Below are 14,197 nucleotides of genomic sequence, written 5' to 3'. Positions count from 1 at the left end.
GTTATTTAAAACTGTTGGTGAAAACATACGGTAATTATAAACTGGAAATCAGAATTGCTTTTATTAAAATTAAGTGAGTGACTGACCACTAGTATCAAGTCTCAATTATTGTCATGAAAATATTATTCCTGGGAAATAGTGTTATCAAAGGTCAGTAACATTTAACAGATTTATCCCAGTATGAAGTTCCGACATGACTTTGCCATTTTTGTGTGTGTGATTCAGGAAAGGGATTTCCACAGAGATTCTGATTCCTGCAGCAGATCCACCCCCCCACCGCCCACCGTACACTAGTCTTGTTTGGGACAATGAGGGCAAAAGAGGGAGAAAGACAAATTATGAGGACTTCGTTCAACCCTTCTCCATTTTCATGCTTAAGTCGCACACGCCTTCAGTTGCTGGGGGTAGAATTTGCATTATGTCCTTTCCTACGTTCAGTTTTGGGATCATCTGATGGTTTAGTACATTCGCCTCTTGTGATGTTGAATAAAGGCATCTATCGTTCTAACAGACCTGGCTCCTCAGGACTGCTCTGTCTGTCTGTGATTAATAGTTTGCTGCCACGAGGGAGCTTCCACGGAACACAGGTACTTTTCAAACACTAATATCGTGGCTCCGTTAAAAAAAAAAGACAGAAATAGCAGCAGGCAAGGGCAGGTCTTCAATGAAAGATATGCTTCCTGTGTTGTTTTTACAATAGACCTTTTTCTAAGTAACTGAATGTGTATTCCAAGTTTTCTTTTTTAAAGCTCTGTTTCTTTACAAAAAAGGAACAAACTTATCTGGCTTATTTTGAGAGACAGAGAAAGAAACGTATATTCTCTTGTGTTTAGAATCAGAATGATTTGATGTTTTGCAGAGTTTCGGTGTGGTTTAAATTAGGGGTTGATGTATAGAAAATGTCAAGAAGTTACCCAGAGAGCACAGAATTCATACTCTTTACAGAACAGAGTTTGCAGTCTCCAAAGGGCCATCTTTAATTTCGAGGAGCTTTGTGGTTCTCACCCTTCCCGGCGGTGGCCGTGGTCTCTGCAGAAGCTAATCTGAGGTCCACACGGGTTTATCAGGGAGACATCTGGACTGAGTGCCTGGGGAAGCTGCATTTAGGTGTTCCCCTTAGAATTATAGGATATTTTCATGTTTTACCATTAAAAGTGTCCACGGGATCTCACCATTGGCTACAGAATTTGAAGATGTTTACGTTAAATAAACGTCAGGTTTCTCAAAAATGAATTCAGTTTCCCTGGACAATTTGTTTTGAGGAAGGATAGAGACTGGCCCCCTTTGATATCCTGTCTATGGGCCCAAGGACAGGTTCTGAAGCTGTGCTGCTGGAGATGGAGGCTGTCCCTGGAGGTGAGCAGAAGCTCGTGTAAGCTGAGAACTCAGGGTCACAGGTGCTCTTGGGGACCCTGGTGCCTGACGCTTAGACTGGGAAATGTTTGTCGCAGCTAAAATAGCATAAAGTCTCACTTGCATCTAAGATGTAACTAGAACCCTCATTACCTGAAAGAAACAGAAGTGGCCTGTATTAATCTTGAGCACCTTCAGTGCCACCTGGAAAAACTACCAGGATGTCCGTTTACAATGACAACATATGGGACAACCTGACTCGATAGGCCTACTTGAGGGGAAGGTATTAATATTTAAACAGAGCTTAGGACAGGAGGATGGGACTTTGAAACCTATGATGTAACGATCCCATAAAAATTTAACATAAGCGACCGTTCTCTGCCAAGACACTGGAAGGACTAAGAAGTCTGTGCCCGCGGGGAGAACACGGTGGGGCTGGGGCCGCGGGGCATGAGCACCACCCACCCCCAGCAGGCGCCGAGTGGCTCGTACCATCATGGCAATGAGGGCACAGATGTAACTTTGCTTCATGATGAACTGGAACACAGTGACCATGGCATGGACTTTAACACTCCTTTTTTCCTCATGGCTCCTCTCCTCCTCAAATTCTTCTTTCTGATCCTCTTCCTCCTTTTCTAGAGGGACAGGTTATTTTACAAAAAAATTTATGCAAATGTGTGAATTTCACAGAAACATCCCAAGCAGTGCAGCACACGTGTGGTTTGATTTAAGCCATCAGAGATCATTTCCAATCAGCAGAGGCCTTGGCGTTCAAGCAGAATCAGCAAGTGGAAGGGGACCCGGCACTCGGGGACGGAGAGGGTCCCAGTGGTCCCCACCCCCGGGAGTTCCCACCTCGTGGGACTCTCTCCTGGACTGAATTCTCGCGGACAGGATACTCGAGGAGCAAGGAGCTGGTGCTGCCACACATTCACAGGCCTCATGAGATTCCAGAACCTTCCATCTCTAGGTCAGCACTGCAGCTTTTAAAATGTTGGTTACTATTTACATTTTTTTTTTTAAACAAAATGCCACGCAGGCCCAAAAAAACCAAGTGTGAGAGTAAGATCTCCACTCCTGGCCACCAATCTGCCGCCTCTAGTAACAGGCAGTGCGAGAAGAGGCAGGAAGGCATCGTCCAAGCTTCAGGCCTCTCGGTTTTTGAATCAGACAAAAAGAACTTTCTGCTGACATTCATTCACTAACCAGCACAACTGCTGCCGGTGACGGTGAAATACAATCACAGAAGGACCAAAACACACATGTGCACAGAGGTCTAACACTCTCAACAACCTGACGCGGTTTAAACCGATTTTGGCCTTTTTTTCTTCAAAGTTCACCCCGACTAGGCTGCTTGTTTAACGTGCCCAAGGACAGGACACGCAAAGCCAGGTGTCGGGGTGACGTAGGCAGAAGTTAAGGGAAATGAGCTTAGCCGTAGTGACCATGGAAGGAAGCAACACCTCTCCTAGAAAGAAAGGAGCAGAATCCAGCAAAGACGAGCCGCAGGCGGAGGTGCGCAGCTCGCGCGGGAGGGGAAGCTCCCGGCTCCTTACCGGGGGCGTCGGCGTCGGGCTCCCAGCGGTACTGCGGCGTGGAGTACAGGTCGGCCTTGGCGGGGCCGTTCTCCAGGGGCAGGCTGGGGTGGATGCTGTGATAGTCCACGGGGTTGCCGTTCACGGTCACCAGCAGGCCCTGCAGGGGGAGGCGGAGCAAAGGTGCACTGTGACAGCAGCGCCGGTTTCCCGCGTGGACACCCCCTCCCTGGAACCCCACCAGGTGAGCAGACCGGGCAGTGCGGAGGCGATGGAAAGGTGGGGTGTGAGCATTCCTGCCCCCTCGCCAGATGGTCCTGCACACCCTCCTCAAAATCTGCTCAGCACGATGCAGGCGTGACCCTGCCGCAGGCACGCCCCGCGCCCCGCCCGCAGCACCCAGTGTGAGCCCCGGAGAGGCTGCGGGGCCCCACTACCTGCGCTGGTCTCCTCTCCTCCTCAGCCCTCCGGGCCCTCCTCCCGACTGTCCCTCCAGCTATAAGGAACTTTCCCGGGCCCTGGCCCGGGACACCGCTGCCCCGCACCCCTGGTCCTGCCCCCTCCCAGGGCGGCTCCCCAGGACTCAGCGAAGCTTCCGGCTCCAGGCACCCCCACGGGGCTCTGCCTGATGCGGCACATGGGACACTAAGTGCAATTTCTTGGTTTTTGCCCCCTCTGTCTCTTTGGCTTTACGATGTTTGATTTATGCATATACGTGTGAATATATATACGCAGTATACACGTGTGTGTCCCCAGATGTGCAGCCTTCCTCTTTGACTCGTGGAACAGGCATATATACAGAGCAAAATGCCTTTAAATACACCCTCCAACGTGGCTTTTTACAAGTTTAAGTACATTTTATATGTTTATACTTGAGCTCATGTTATATGAGTCAGTGTTTTAACAGCAATAAACCAGATATAATTTCTGCAAAAAACATTATTCCAAAACATATGGACATTTTATAGACCATGAAAATGTACTCAGAGGGGCTAGTTCCACTGGTGTCACCTTTACATCACTTGCACACGCAGAAATGATAATTCTAAGGGTATACTAACATCAGATGGTTTGTAGTCATCCTGAGTCATGGATAAAAGCTGCAAGAGACAACGCAGGACAGCACGTTAATAGGTCAGCAGAAAGCACTGTGCAGAGTTTCCCACACACACACCCGCTCTAGTGTGTTAGGACTGCCATGCAACGTCCCGCCGGAGCGGCCCAAAAGCCCCACAAGACAGTCCTGCGGCGCCAAAGAGACAAAGACAAACAATGGAGCTGGATACTGCTGTCTGTCATAAGCACGTCCAGCTTCTGATGTACACTGGTAAGAAAGGAGGTATTACCCACAAGACTCCAAAAGGTGCTCATGTTCCTCAGGTGTTTTCTTCTAATAGCATGAGCTGCCTGCTCTAAACTCCTAGGACCCTTCGAGACGTCTGCAGAATTCTGAATTATTGATTTTACAAGACATAGAAAGTTCATAGTAAAGAAAATCTGATTTGTAGTGCTGTTTTGATTATGTTAAGATTTACAATTGTCCACAACAAAAGAATTACGATACAATTATGCCTTTTAGCTGTGTTAGTGCCGGGCGGCTGGGGCTTCCCTCAGTAACAAGCATCGGCTGAGCTAACAGTTCTCCCACTTTTTTGGGTCAGAACTCATTCTTGACATTCTTAAAAATCACTGAGGGGCCCAAAGAGTTTTCGTTTATGCAGGTCCTATCAGGTACCATGCTAGAAATTCAAATCGAGGCATTTAAAAGTATTCCTTTGTGAAAATACCATATGATGTCACTTACATGTGGAATCTAAAAAAAAAAAAAAAAAAAGACACAAATGAACTTATTTACAAAACAGAAACAAACTCACAGACACGGAAAACAAACCTATGGTTACCAGGGGGGGAATGGGGTAGGGAGGAATAAATTGGGAGTTCAGGATCTGCAGATACTAACTTATATATAAAATAGATGAACAGCAAATTCATACTGTACAGCACAGGGCACTATATTCAATATCTTATAGTAACTTATGGTGGAAAAGAATATGAAAACGAATCCATGTATGTGTGTGTATGACTGAGACATGACACTGTCCACCAGAAACTGACAGAACATTGTAAACTGGCTACACTTCAATAAAAATATTCCTTTATGAATTCATTAAAAAATTTAAAAAATACTTGTTAACATAGATAATTGTATCCAAATAGCTCTTTTTTAAAAACACTGAGAAGTGTGGCGGTGGTTTACATTTTCACATATCTGTTAGCGTCTGGCTCAGAAGAAGGCAGCCGGCCCCTTCCATCCAGGTATGCAGGTGGAGAAGGAAGGAGTGTTTCAGGAGCCCTGCAGACAACGCGGTCCCTCTTCCTGGATCTTGCCCAGGCTCGACAAGGGGCAGTGACCTGGAGATGAGCTGCACTGCGGAGTCTGAACGCACCCCAGGGCGCTTCCACACTTGGTCACAGCGAGTGCCCCGGCGGCTCCTGCACCCGGAACGTGTGGTAACAGCACGTGCTGGGGACGTGCCCCCGGGATGACGCAGTGCTAGCAAACACCGACACGGGTCATTGCACAAAGTGCCAGTCTTCTAAAGTTCCCATTTTCAAAGTCCTCATTTGTCACCGGCAGCGAATGCCATCAGGTCCTTGCCTTGAAGGGACACATCCCTTCGTCTATTTTCAGGTAACTGTCTGTCAAACGCTCGCGCCCAAATGACCCCAAACTGTCAGTCACCTGTCCTTCCATGTGGACCTGGTGCTTGGTGGATGGCAGCTGGTTCCCCTCACGCTCCATTTTGTTAATTGTTTCAGATTCATTTTTGCAGGTCTTTTTTTCCCCTTTTCTTCTTTCGTCCTCTCACAATCGGCCACGTGCTTCTCACGAGGTCGGCACTTTAGGGGGCCTCCTCTTTTCTAACTCGGAACATTAACAAGGCACGTGCCCCAAGGTTGAGCTAAGACAAGCTATGCCCATTTCTGGTTCGTCAAGGGCTCGACCAGGGCCGGGGCATCCTGCCACGGCCTTGTCTCGTGCTTCTGAACCAGCAGAGCAAGGGTTAGCACGGCAAAGGGCGAAGGGCTCAGTGGCATCACACAGGCCATTCTGAGCTTTGGGTCCCGGTAAGGCTCTCAGGAATCCCCAGGGGACCACAGACAGCGCTCTGGAAGCTACCGTGCTGTCTGTGTGACATCCCTGCAGAGTGAAGCGGGTGGGACCGCCTGGCCGGTGGCGGGATGAGAGGGAGGCCCAGGAGCCCAGATGCCGCAGGGCGGCACCTCTGCTCCACGTGGCTGTCAGCTCCCTAAGGCAGTTCATTCCTTGTCGCCCCTGTTCTCAGCCCAGGACGATCAGGCACCACGTAAGACCGTGTGTCCCTGAGAAACTCTGCTCTGAGCGAGGAAGTCAGAGCATCCAGTCCCCAACCCTGAACGTGTGAGGAAGCAAGGTGCTGACGCCGGCTGAGACTAGGAGACCACCCGCCATCGCCACATCCCGGGGGCCTCTGAACAAGTCGATGCTGCACTGGGCAGGGCTGGGGGTTCAAAGTCACGAGCGAACAGGTAGTGACCAGGTTACAAATGCCCTGGCTGTGCTTGGGCCACTGCAGCCACACTGTGGCCCCGAGGCCGGGAGGGGCACCTCTGAGCGTCGCCCCAGACTGGGCTGCTGTCCCCTGCGGGCCGTGTGGCCGGTCACTGCAGTGGCTGCCCCGACAGAGAGGAATGGGTCTCTGTCAGGCGTCTCAGCCCCAAGTCCTTCACCGCTGGGGCCAGTGGAACGCTCCCTCACTTTTTGGTTTGTTTCTAATACAAAATTATTACTTTTTTAAAAATTAAGGACATTCTTTCTTTTTAGGGTTAGGAGACTTGAGTGCAAAGCCCTGAAATAGAAAAGGGTGCCGTCCCGGGTCTGATGGCCCCCGTGCTGTTTCCCTGCAAACCCCTGCTTCCCCTGTCTGACTGGGCCTCTGGCCCCGAGCCTTCAGCACCAAACCGCTCCTATACTCGGGGCCGTCTGAGCCCGCACCAGGTACCGCGCGGCTGGGGACGAGCAACGTCACACAAGCATGAGACAGATGGGAACCCTCTCCCCGAGGCTTACCTTTCTCTCGTCGGTGGGGTAGCGGGCGGCGTACCACAGGCTCCTCCTCCTCTCGGCCGTCACGGGGCCCGGGCTGCAGGCCAGTGCTCCGGCCTCCTCCTTGGTCCCCTCCTCCTGCACCTGAGACACAGAAAACCCACAGGACAGCTCGCCCTGCGGCCCAGGAGACCTGGAGAGGGCTTGTCATCTATCCCCAGGCGATTGTCCTGTACTGTACACAACAGGTGGGGCTTTGTCCAGACAGTATGACAAATGACCAAGATGCTGCTCTGTGAATGCTGAGCACGTCGGCACCGCGCGCCCCCGATCCCTGGGAAGCCCCACGCAGCACAGGAAGAGGCTCTCATGTGAGGTCACCAAGCCCCCCCCCCCCCCCCCCGCCTGGACTCCGAACTGCAGCAGAGAGGAATCATGCAAACGCCTCACTGAAGTCACACTGAGCTGGGTAACCCAGCCACGGGCAGTCGTTCACTAAGAAGTAACATATTAAAGGCAGAATCACCGCAAGCTTCCACGCAACGTTGGGCAAGACCACAGCTAGCGCGCACCACTGCTGCCCTGCCCAGTGAGACGCTGGTGTGGATCAGACCCCGGGTCCCGGGGGGACGAGACAGAGAGGGACAGGGACGCGCCTGGTGACTGAGGATGGTGTCCCACAAGCACGGCCCCACTGAAAGGGCACTACTGATGCCAGAGCGGAGGGAGGGGACCAAGTCTTCCGGCTTCATCCCTGGGAACAGGGTGCACACGGAGCCCCACGGGGAGCGCCAGCCCCCTGGGGGAGCCTGCATATTACGTTACCTCCAGACACCTGCCTCTCCCTCTGTCTCTCCCAGACACGTATCGTAGACTTTTACCGCAGGTAAAACGTGCCAGGCCATCTGGAACCGCGATACGACCAGCCAGCTGTTCTCCATCAGTGAGGAGGCCCTGCGCCCTGGCCCCACTTCAAATGCAGGCGCCCTGAGTGTGGATGCCAATGCGAAGGACACCCTGTTCTCCACACCCACTGAGGACACAGTGGCTTCTGAGCTGGGGGGCCTGCAGTTAACGGAGCCGAGTCTCTGGGCCCTGAGGGGCTGCGACAGCCTCCCCCTGAGCGTCAGCCCAGCAGCGCCCGTGCACAGGCCCCACCTGACACGGCAGGGAGGGCGCCACGGGCACCTGGAATCCCATGGGCATGGAGGCCTTGAAGTGACCTCTACTGCTGGTTAAGACGTTGCTTGGAAAATACTGTAATTTCTTTTGCACACAGTTTTGTGTGAGCGTACACATCTGTGCCCTGGGTGTTCGTGGAGGAGGTGAACACGGTTGCACTTGGCAGGGTTTTACCTGCACACTCGGACTTTAGGACAGAATTGGGGGAAAAAATAACAAGATGACTGGGGTTCCTCATGACCCCTTAAGGAATTCTGTCACCAGGCCACTGCCCTTGGTGGGTCTAGGTGAGAGCCACACGGAGGCCCCTGTGAACAAGGATGCTAGCCTGTGCAGTAGAGGGGGCTCACACGGGAGGGAGGCAGGCAGGCCCCGCCCCTGCAGGGGGGCACGTCCACTGGGGCGGATGGACGGGCATCTCAGGGTCTCACTGCACTGACCTGGGCCCCTGGATTCTTGGGGGGCTGCTTTTTCTCCTGCAAAATGTGCTGCTCCCCCAGTGGGGCCTCATCTCTGGGCTGCTGCTTGACCCCCAGCCCCAGGTCCGTGTCTGAGAAATACTTGCTACTGACTGAAGGCGTGGATAGAGCTGGATGTGCAGATGGAAGAGGGGAGGCCGGCGCCACATCAGGGCCCAGAGCTGGAAGTGAGGCCTCGCTGGCGAGACGTGGCTTCCAACCAGTTGGTGGCTCCGGACTGTCTACACCACTGTGCCCAGAGACCGCCTGGAGGCGGAGCTGCTCACGGTCATCGAGGGGAAGTTAAAGGGACCGGAGTTTTCCATCACTGAAAGGGAAAAGCGCGGGCCACAACCCGCCCTGGCTCTGTCCCCAAAAGGGCCACACCCCATTGACAGCCCAAAGGGACTCGGCGGGCTGAAGGGCACATCCTGACCCCCAGGCTTCGCAGGGGGACACGCCGGGCTGCCGCACCCATCACGTCGGCAGGACTTTGAGGTCTGAGAGGACTGAGTAGACCCCAGTCACCTGGATAATAGGCTGTGGCCAAACGTGGGTTTGAACCCGATTTCTATTGTTCAGTAAGTGTGTGATGTACCCTCTAACCTCATTCTCCTCATCTCTAAAATGGGCACAACGCCTGGTCTTCAGAGTCACAGAGGGGACTGAATGAGGTAACGTATGCAAACAGCCTCGCAGCTGGCCTGGCACTAAGTAAGTGCTCAGAGCAAACGAGCCTTCCGTCCCTTCACCGCCTGCCGCTCTTGGCGGCCCTGGCGACACTCCAGGGAAGCTAGTCTTTGCTCTGGAGCAGCTGCATTTGCTTAGTGCTCTTTCTAGAAGCAAAACACCCCGACGAGAGCGCTAGAGTTACTCTGGAGCAGAGTGCCGCTCGGCCAGCGGCTACACCTGGACTTCCCAGGCTACTCTGCGGAGCAGACCATGAAAACCTGTGGACCCTTACAAGGGGCTCCTGCAGCCAGATGCGGATCAGAGTGGCCAGCGTGTAGTACATGACCAGCAGGACGATGGGGTTGGCGTGGTGGTACCAGGACAGCTCTGGGTTTGCTATGATCTTCCACGTGCTGGAGCAGTCTGTCTGAATCACCGACTTGATACCAAACAGCCTGTTTCAAAAACAAAGAAAAATGTTAAAAAGATGCACCACAGATCTGTGCCCCATCAAGGGAACAGGAACAGCCTGCCTTAACGTGTTCCGGAGCTGCTTCCAGGTTAACCCGTCCTCTCCTGAAAGCTTCAGCACTCTCCTGTGTGAACAGCTACACCTTTACATGGTATCTGTGTGTACACACGTAACACACACACAACACGTGGATCTCTACATCACTCACACGTGTGCTAGGGTGTGTGCGTAACATTCATGCCAACGTTAGCCGGATGGCCTTTTCACTGTTTCAGACTCCTAGCGAACGCTAAATCCCACCTATCGGAAATCTATGTTGTGACACACCGATGCAGCCCCATTAAGCCCTGCGTTGCTTAGATGCCAGGTGTGCAGTAACGGATCACTAAGCCCTGCTAAGTGCGCACGCACTGCTTCTGGTAGGCTTTACGTTAGCTATTCAGTTAGCGTCGGTATTACTGGGAAAATATTAACGTTGGACACAGTTCTATGATTCAGCGGTAAAAGCCATCTAGCGGATACTAGATTTCTGTAAGACATGCTTCTGTCAAATTTTATTTATGGGCAATTTGATTTTTTTCAAAGCATTAAAATTCATCATATTGTTAATTGTGAAATTTGAAATGGATTTTTAATGTTGATTTCTACTACATAATTAGAACGTATCTGATTACATAACGGGAAACTGTAAAATATGATTCTTCTAGAAAGTCATTTTATATGAATTTTTTCTTAGAAATGACTCTACTAAATGAACAAAGTGTTCACGTGTTAAGTGCATCTCCTGTCTTTCTATTGCTCCCAGATTTTACAGGTGAACTTCCTTTGATTTTTATGTCACAGTCTTTGTTCAGTTACAAGGTTTTCCAAGACCGCGTGTTCTTCACTCATGAAACTGTCAAAAGGCCAGTGCGGTATCAGTGAGTTTTGGAACACAGGTTGTAAAGAAAGCTAAATAGAAACTAAGCTTTCTTTAATTTCGTCAGAAAAACGAGTTATTCTAGAACTTGTCCTATTATAGGTCTTGTCTCCTAGGTGTAGGCAGGCGTTTTTGCAGTTATCACTTGAAAGAAACATTTCCTGGTAACAAGAGTTCTGTCCCGTCAAGAGTGGGGAAGATTCTGAAAGTCGCCGTGCAGTCCTGGATGGAAACGCAGACTTCCTGGACAAAGTACACAGAACAGAAAGCTTTCAGGTTTAGGATCGAACGAGCTGGATCATCTCTGGATCATCCCAGGCGATAGGTTTCAGCTACAAAGCCTCTCTCTTCCCGCCCCACATGACAGAAATAGCCTCATCACCCAGCCATCCGTTTAAAAATAACTGTTTTGCCCAACAGAAAGCTGGTGGTCATCTCTGCACCTACGTGAGAACCGAATTATGTGCCTCCTACGGAACCCTGTAGCACCTCGGCTCTCGCACCTTCCCGCCGACATGACAGCTCACTCCAGCTGACTCCACACACTCCCGCAGGACTGTAGAGGGTCGGTCCTACATGCACACAACCAGTGTGCAGACTGACGGACATGGTGGAAGCTGACTGTTGTGCCCTGTGAGGAGTTCTCTTCTGACAGGGCTGGGCCAATATCGTAAGACCTAGGATCTCTCCCTCTCCCCCCGTGTGTGTCTGTCTGGAGAGGCTGGATACCAGAGAGAACTCCCATACAGGACGGGAAGTCTGCACTCCCAGTTCCCATCCCCTTGGCACTGCAGTGCAGGATGCCAGGCAGTATGCAGCTATGGGATTATTTCATTGTCTTCCCTCCTCCTTGCAGACTTTCCGTGATCAGGCTTGTTTCTCGACACTGACCAGACACAGAAGGGTGGTGTCTCAGCGCCCGGCCCCCCGGAACTCACTCTGTCTAAGCACAACGCCGTGACGGGCTAGTCTGGTGAGAGCAGGTGTCCCAGAGACCCCCTCCGTCCCTGGGTGTTTGGGACGCGTGCTGCACAGGGCACTCAGAAGAACGCTGGGTGTCGGGACCGTCCAAAAAGGGTGGATAAGGACACGAGAGAAAAGTGAAATCCTGAGAAACGGGGAGGTGCTGCAGGTCGTGGGGCTGGGCTGCGGAGGGGTCAGAAGGCGGCACGGGGAGACCAAAAGCGACTTCGTTACTGACGGATCATCAAGTATTCACTAACTTCCATCCGCCCCGATGGTCGCCGCGTGACTGCTAGCGTCCACACAGCGGTCTGGGTCCGAACTGACCGCATAATGATGTCCATCTTGTTAAAATCTACCAGTCCCTAAAAGACCTTAAAACGACTACTTCAATCCATAGAAACGTCTCTTTGCCCAAGAAGTTACAGTGACACTACCACGGGGTAATGCCTCCCCAATTACTGTTTATTTAGAGGCAGAAAGATACAAGGTTTCTTTTGCATGCATTTGGAAGCCCTTTGTTCACGTTGGGCCCCGGGCCTAGGTCGATGGTAATGGAAGCAGGTACATTTGGCAGGAGGCTCACTGTCACTGAACATTCAATTCCTTAGAAAGTTGAATAGGGTTGGGGGTGAGGACGGGCTGTGAGCATGTGGACAAATCATAGGACCTCACGGCTCTTGGAGACAGGTCCCGAGTCACTGACAGTTCCCAGCTGAGACCGAGCAGAGCGGGGCACGCGCTCCTGCGTTGCTGCCTGGCCCGTCTTGCTCCCAATTTCTCTGCCAGCATCTGCATCTGCAGGGCAGCTCCACAGGGTCACCTGGACAGTCCCAGTCCCAAGGGCGGTCTCCAGCTTCCCTCTCCTCCATGATGTGACCACGGCCAGAGTTACCTTCTGAAAACTCTAGATCAGCGTGCCGCCTGCCTCTTGCTGTTTCCTGTCCTCCACCGCCTGGACAGTCACCCCAGGACCCCCAGAGCATCCCCAGGCCTTTCCTCCTTTCTCCCAGACACCCCGGGCTGTCTGGGATTTACCGTAAAATCTCAGGCCCTTTTTGGTCTTGCTACTTCTGGTTTTACCAGGGTTCTTACAGGTAGCTGCGACTCGTCTGGGGTCGGCAAATCACGGACGAGGGGTGCAGGTGCCGGGGAGCTCCCCCCGCTCCTCAGCAACGCAAATCCGAGGCAGCAGGCCAGGAAGGGCCTCCCCGAGTCTGACACCTCTCAGGACGACTACACCCCGTAATATCCGCACGTCAGTGTGCCTGCTAGGTACGCCCAACCTCTGGTCACTGCAGGGCCACAGGGACCCAGCGGCCCAGGAACGCATCACATCACAGCCGTGCCCGTGTCGGAGCCCTGAGGCTGAGTGATGGCGGCGGCTGCAGGCGTCAGCTCTTCATCCTCTCCAGGTACAGACGTCAACCGAGAGGCTAAAGCCAGTCCCTGCCCCTCTTCTCCCTAGTCTCTCCGTTGTTGGTGGGCATTGTCGACAGCATCGAGGCCTGGCTCCCATACCCCCACCTCCAGGAAGCCTTCTATGATTTCTCCTAACTGGAATCCATCTGTCCTGCGCTGTGCTTCCTGGCATTGTATCTGTGGTCACAGTCTGACTCTGTTAGTTTAGGTGCATGTTTCTCTGTCCAGCTTGATCCTAATTTCTTCAAAAAGGACTTGTGTTTTGTCTTCTTGCCTTGATGGCCGGGCCTAGGATAGGGCAGACTGGAAATGCAAACTTACTTTGTTGAATTAAAAGCAGTAAGAGTCATACCATAAAGTGATAGTAGGCGATCACGGTCACCAGAGGAGTGGGGATCAAAGGCAGGTCAAGTTCCTGTTTTTCAAGAAGAAAAAGAGAAACAAGCGATGGGGAGGAGCTGCAGATGCACGAGGGCATCCTGGAACTTTCAGAGGAACACCGCTGTCCCCTGAACCCCAGCGTCCATGTTTCAGTGTGCGCGGTCTGGGAAAAAGAACCTGAGTAAGGGCAGAGCAAAGGCACCACGAGAAAGCTCTGCCGTCTCTGAGTCGGCCTGGGTCCTACCCAGCAGACGGTCACTTGTTTAAAAACTGAAGTATGTTCTGTTTACAATTGTGTTAAATTCTGGTATACAACATAGCGATTCAGTTGTACATATATATGTATCTTCCTTTTTATTTATTCATACTCGTTTTCATTATAGGCTACTACAAAGTATTGAATGCAGTTCCCTGTGCTGTGCAGCAGGACCTTGGTGTTCATCTATTTTATAGGTAGTGTGTGTTATCTGCAAATCTCGAACTCCCAATTTATCCCTCCCCATCTCCTTTCCCCACTGGTAACCAGAAGTTTTCTACATCTGTGAGTCTGTTTCTGGTTTGTAAATAAGTTCATGTGTCTCATTTTTTTAGATTTAACATATAAGTGGTATCATATGGTATTTGTCTTTCTCTGACTTACTTCACTTAGTATGATCATCTCTAGGTCCATCCACGTTGCTGTAAATGGCATTACTTTATACTTTTCCATGCTACACACACACACACAGTGGAGTACTATTCAGCCATAAAAAT

The 14,197-nt window shown here is 51.6% G+C and overlaps 1 protein-coding gene across 1 annotated transcript in view; it reads right to left on the bottom strand.

Moving 5' to 3' along the window:
- PIEZO2 (piezo type mechanosensitive ion channel component 2) overlaps positions 1–14,197 on the bottom strand; it is a 280,908-nt gene that overhangs the window by 84,277 nt on the left and 182,434 nt on the right. The window contains 5 exon segments of the mRNA XM_032467129.1: positions 1,846–1,988; positions 2,910–3,048; positions 3,950–3,988; positions 7,000–7,119; positions 9,580–9,742. Of these exon segments, the coding sequence (XP_032323020.1) occupies positions 1,846–1,988; positions 2,910–3,048; positions 3,950–3,988; positions 7,000–7,119; positions 9,580–9,742 (604 nt within the window).

This window comes from Camelus ferus, chromosome 24 (assembly GCF_009834535.1).
Source record: "Camelus ferus isolate YT-003-E chromosome 24, BCGSAC_Cfer_1.0, whole genome shotgun sequence".
NCBI lineage: Eukaryota > Metazoa > Chordata > Mammalia > Artiodactyla > Camelidae > Camelus > Camelus ferus.
Note: the sequence above shows the minus strand (reverse complement) of the source record. Positions and strands in the feature narration are given on the sequence as shown.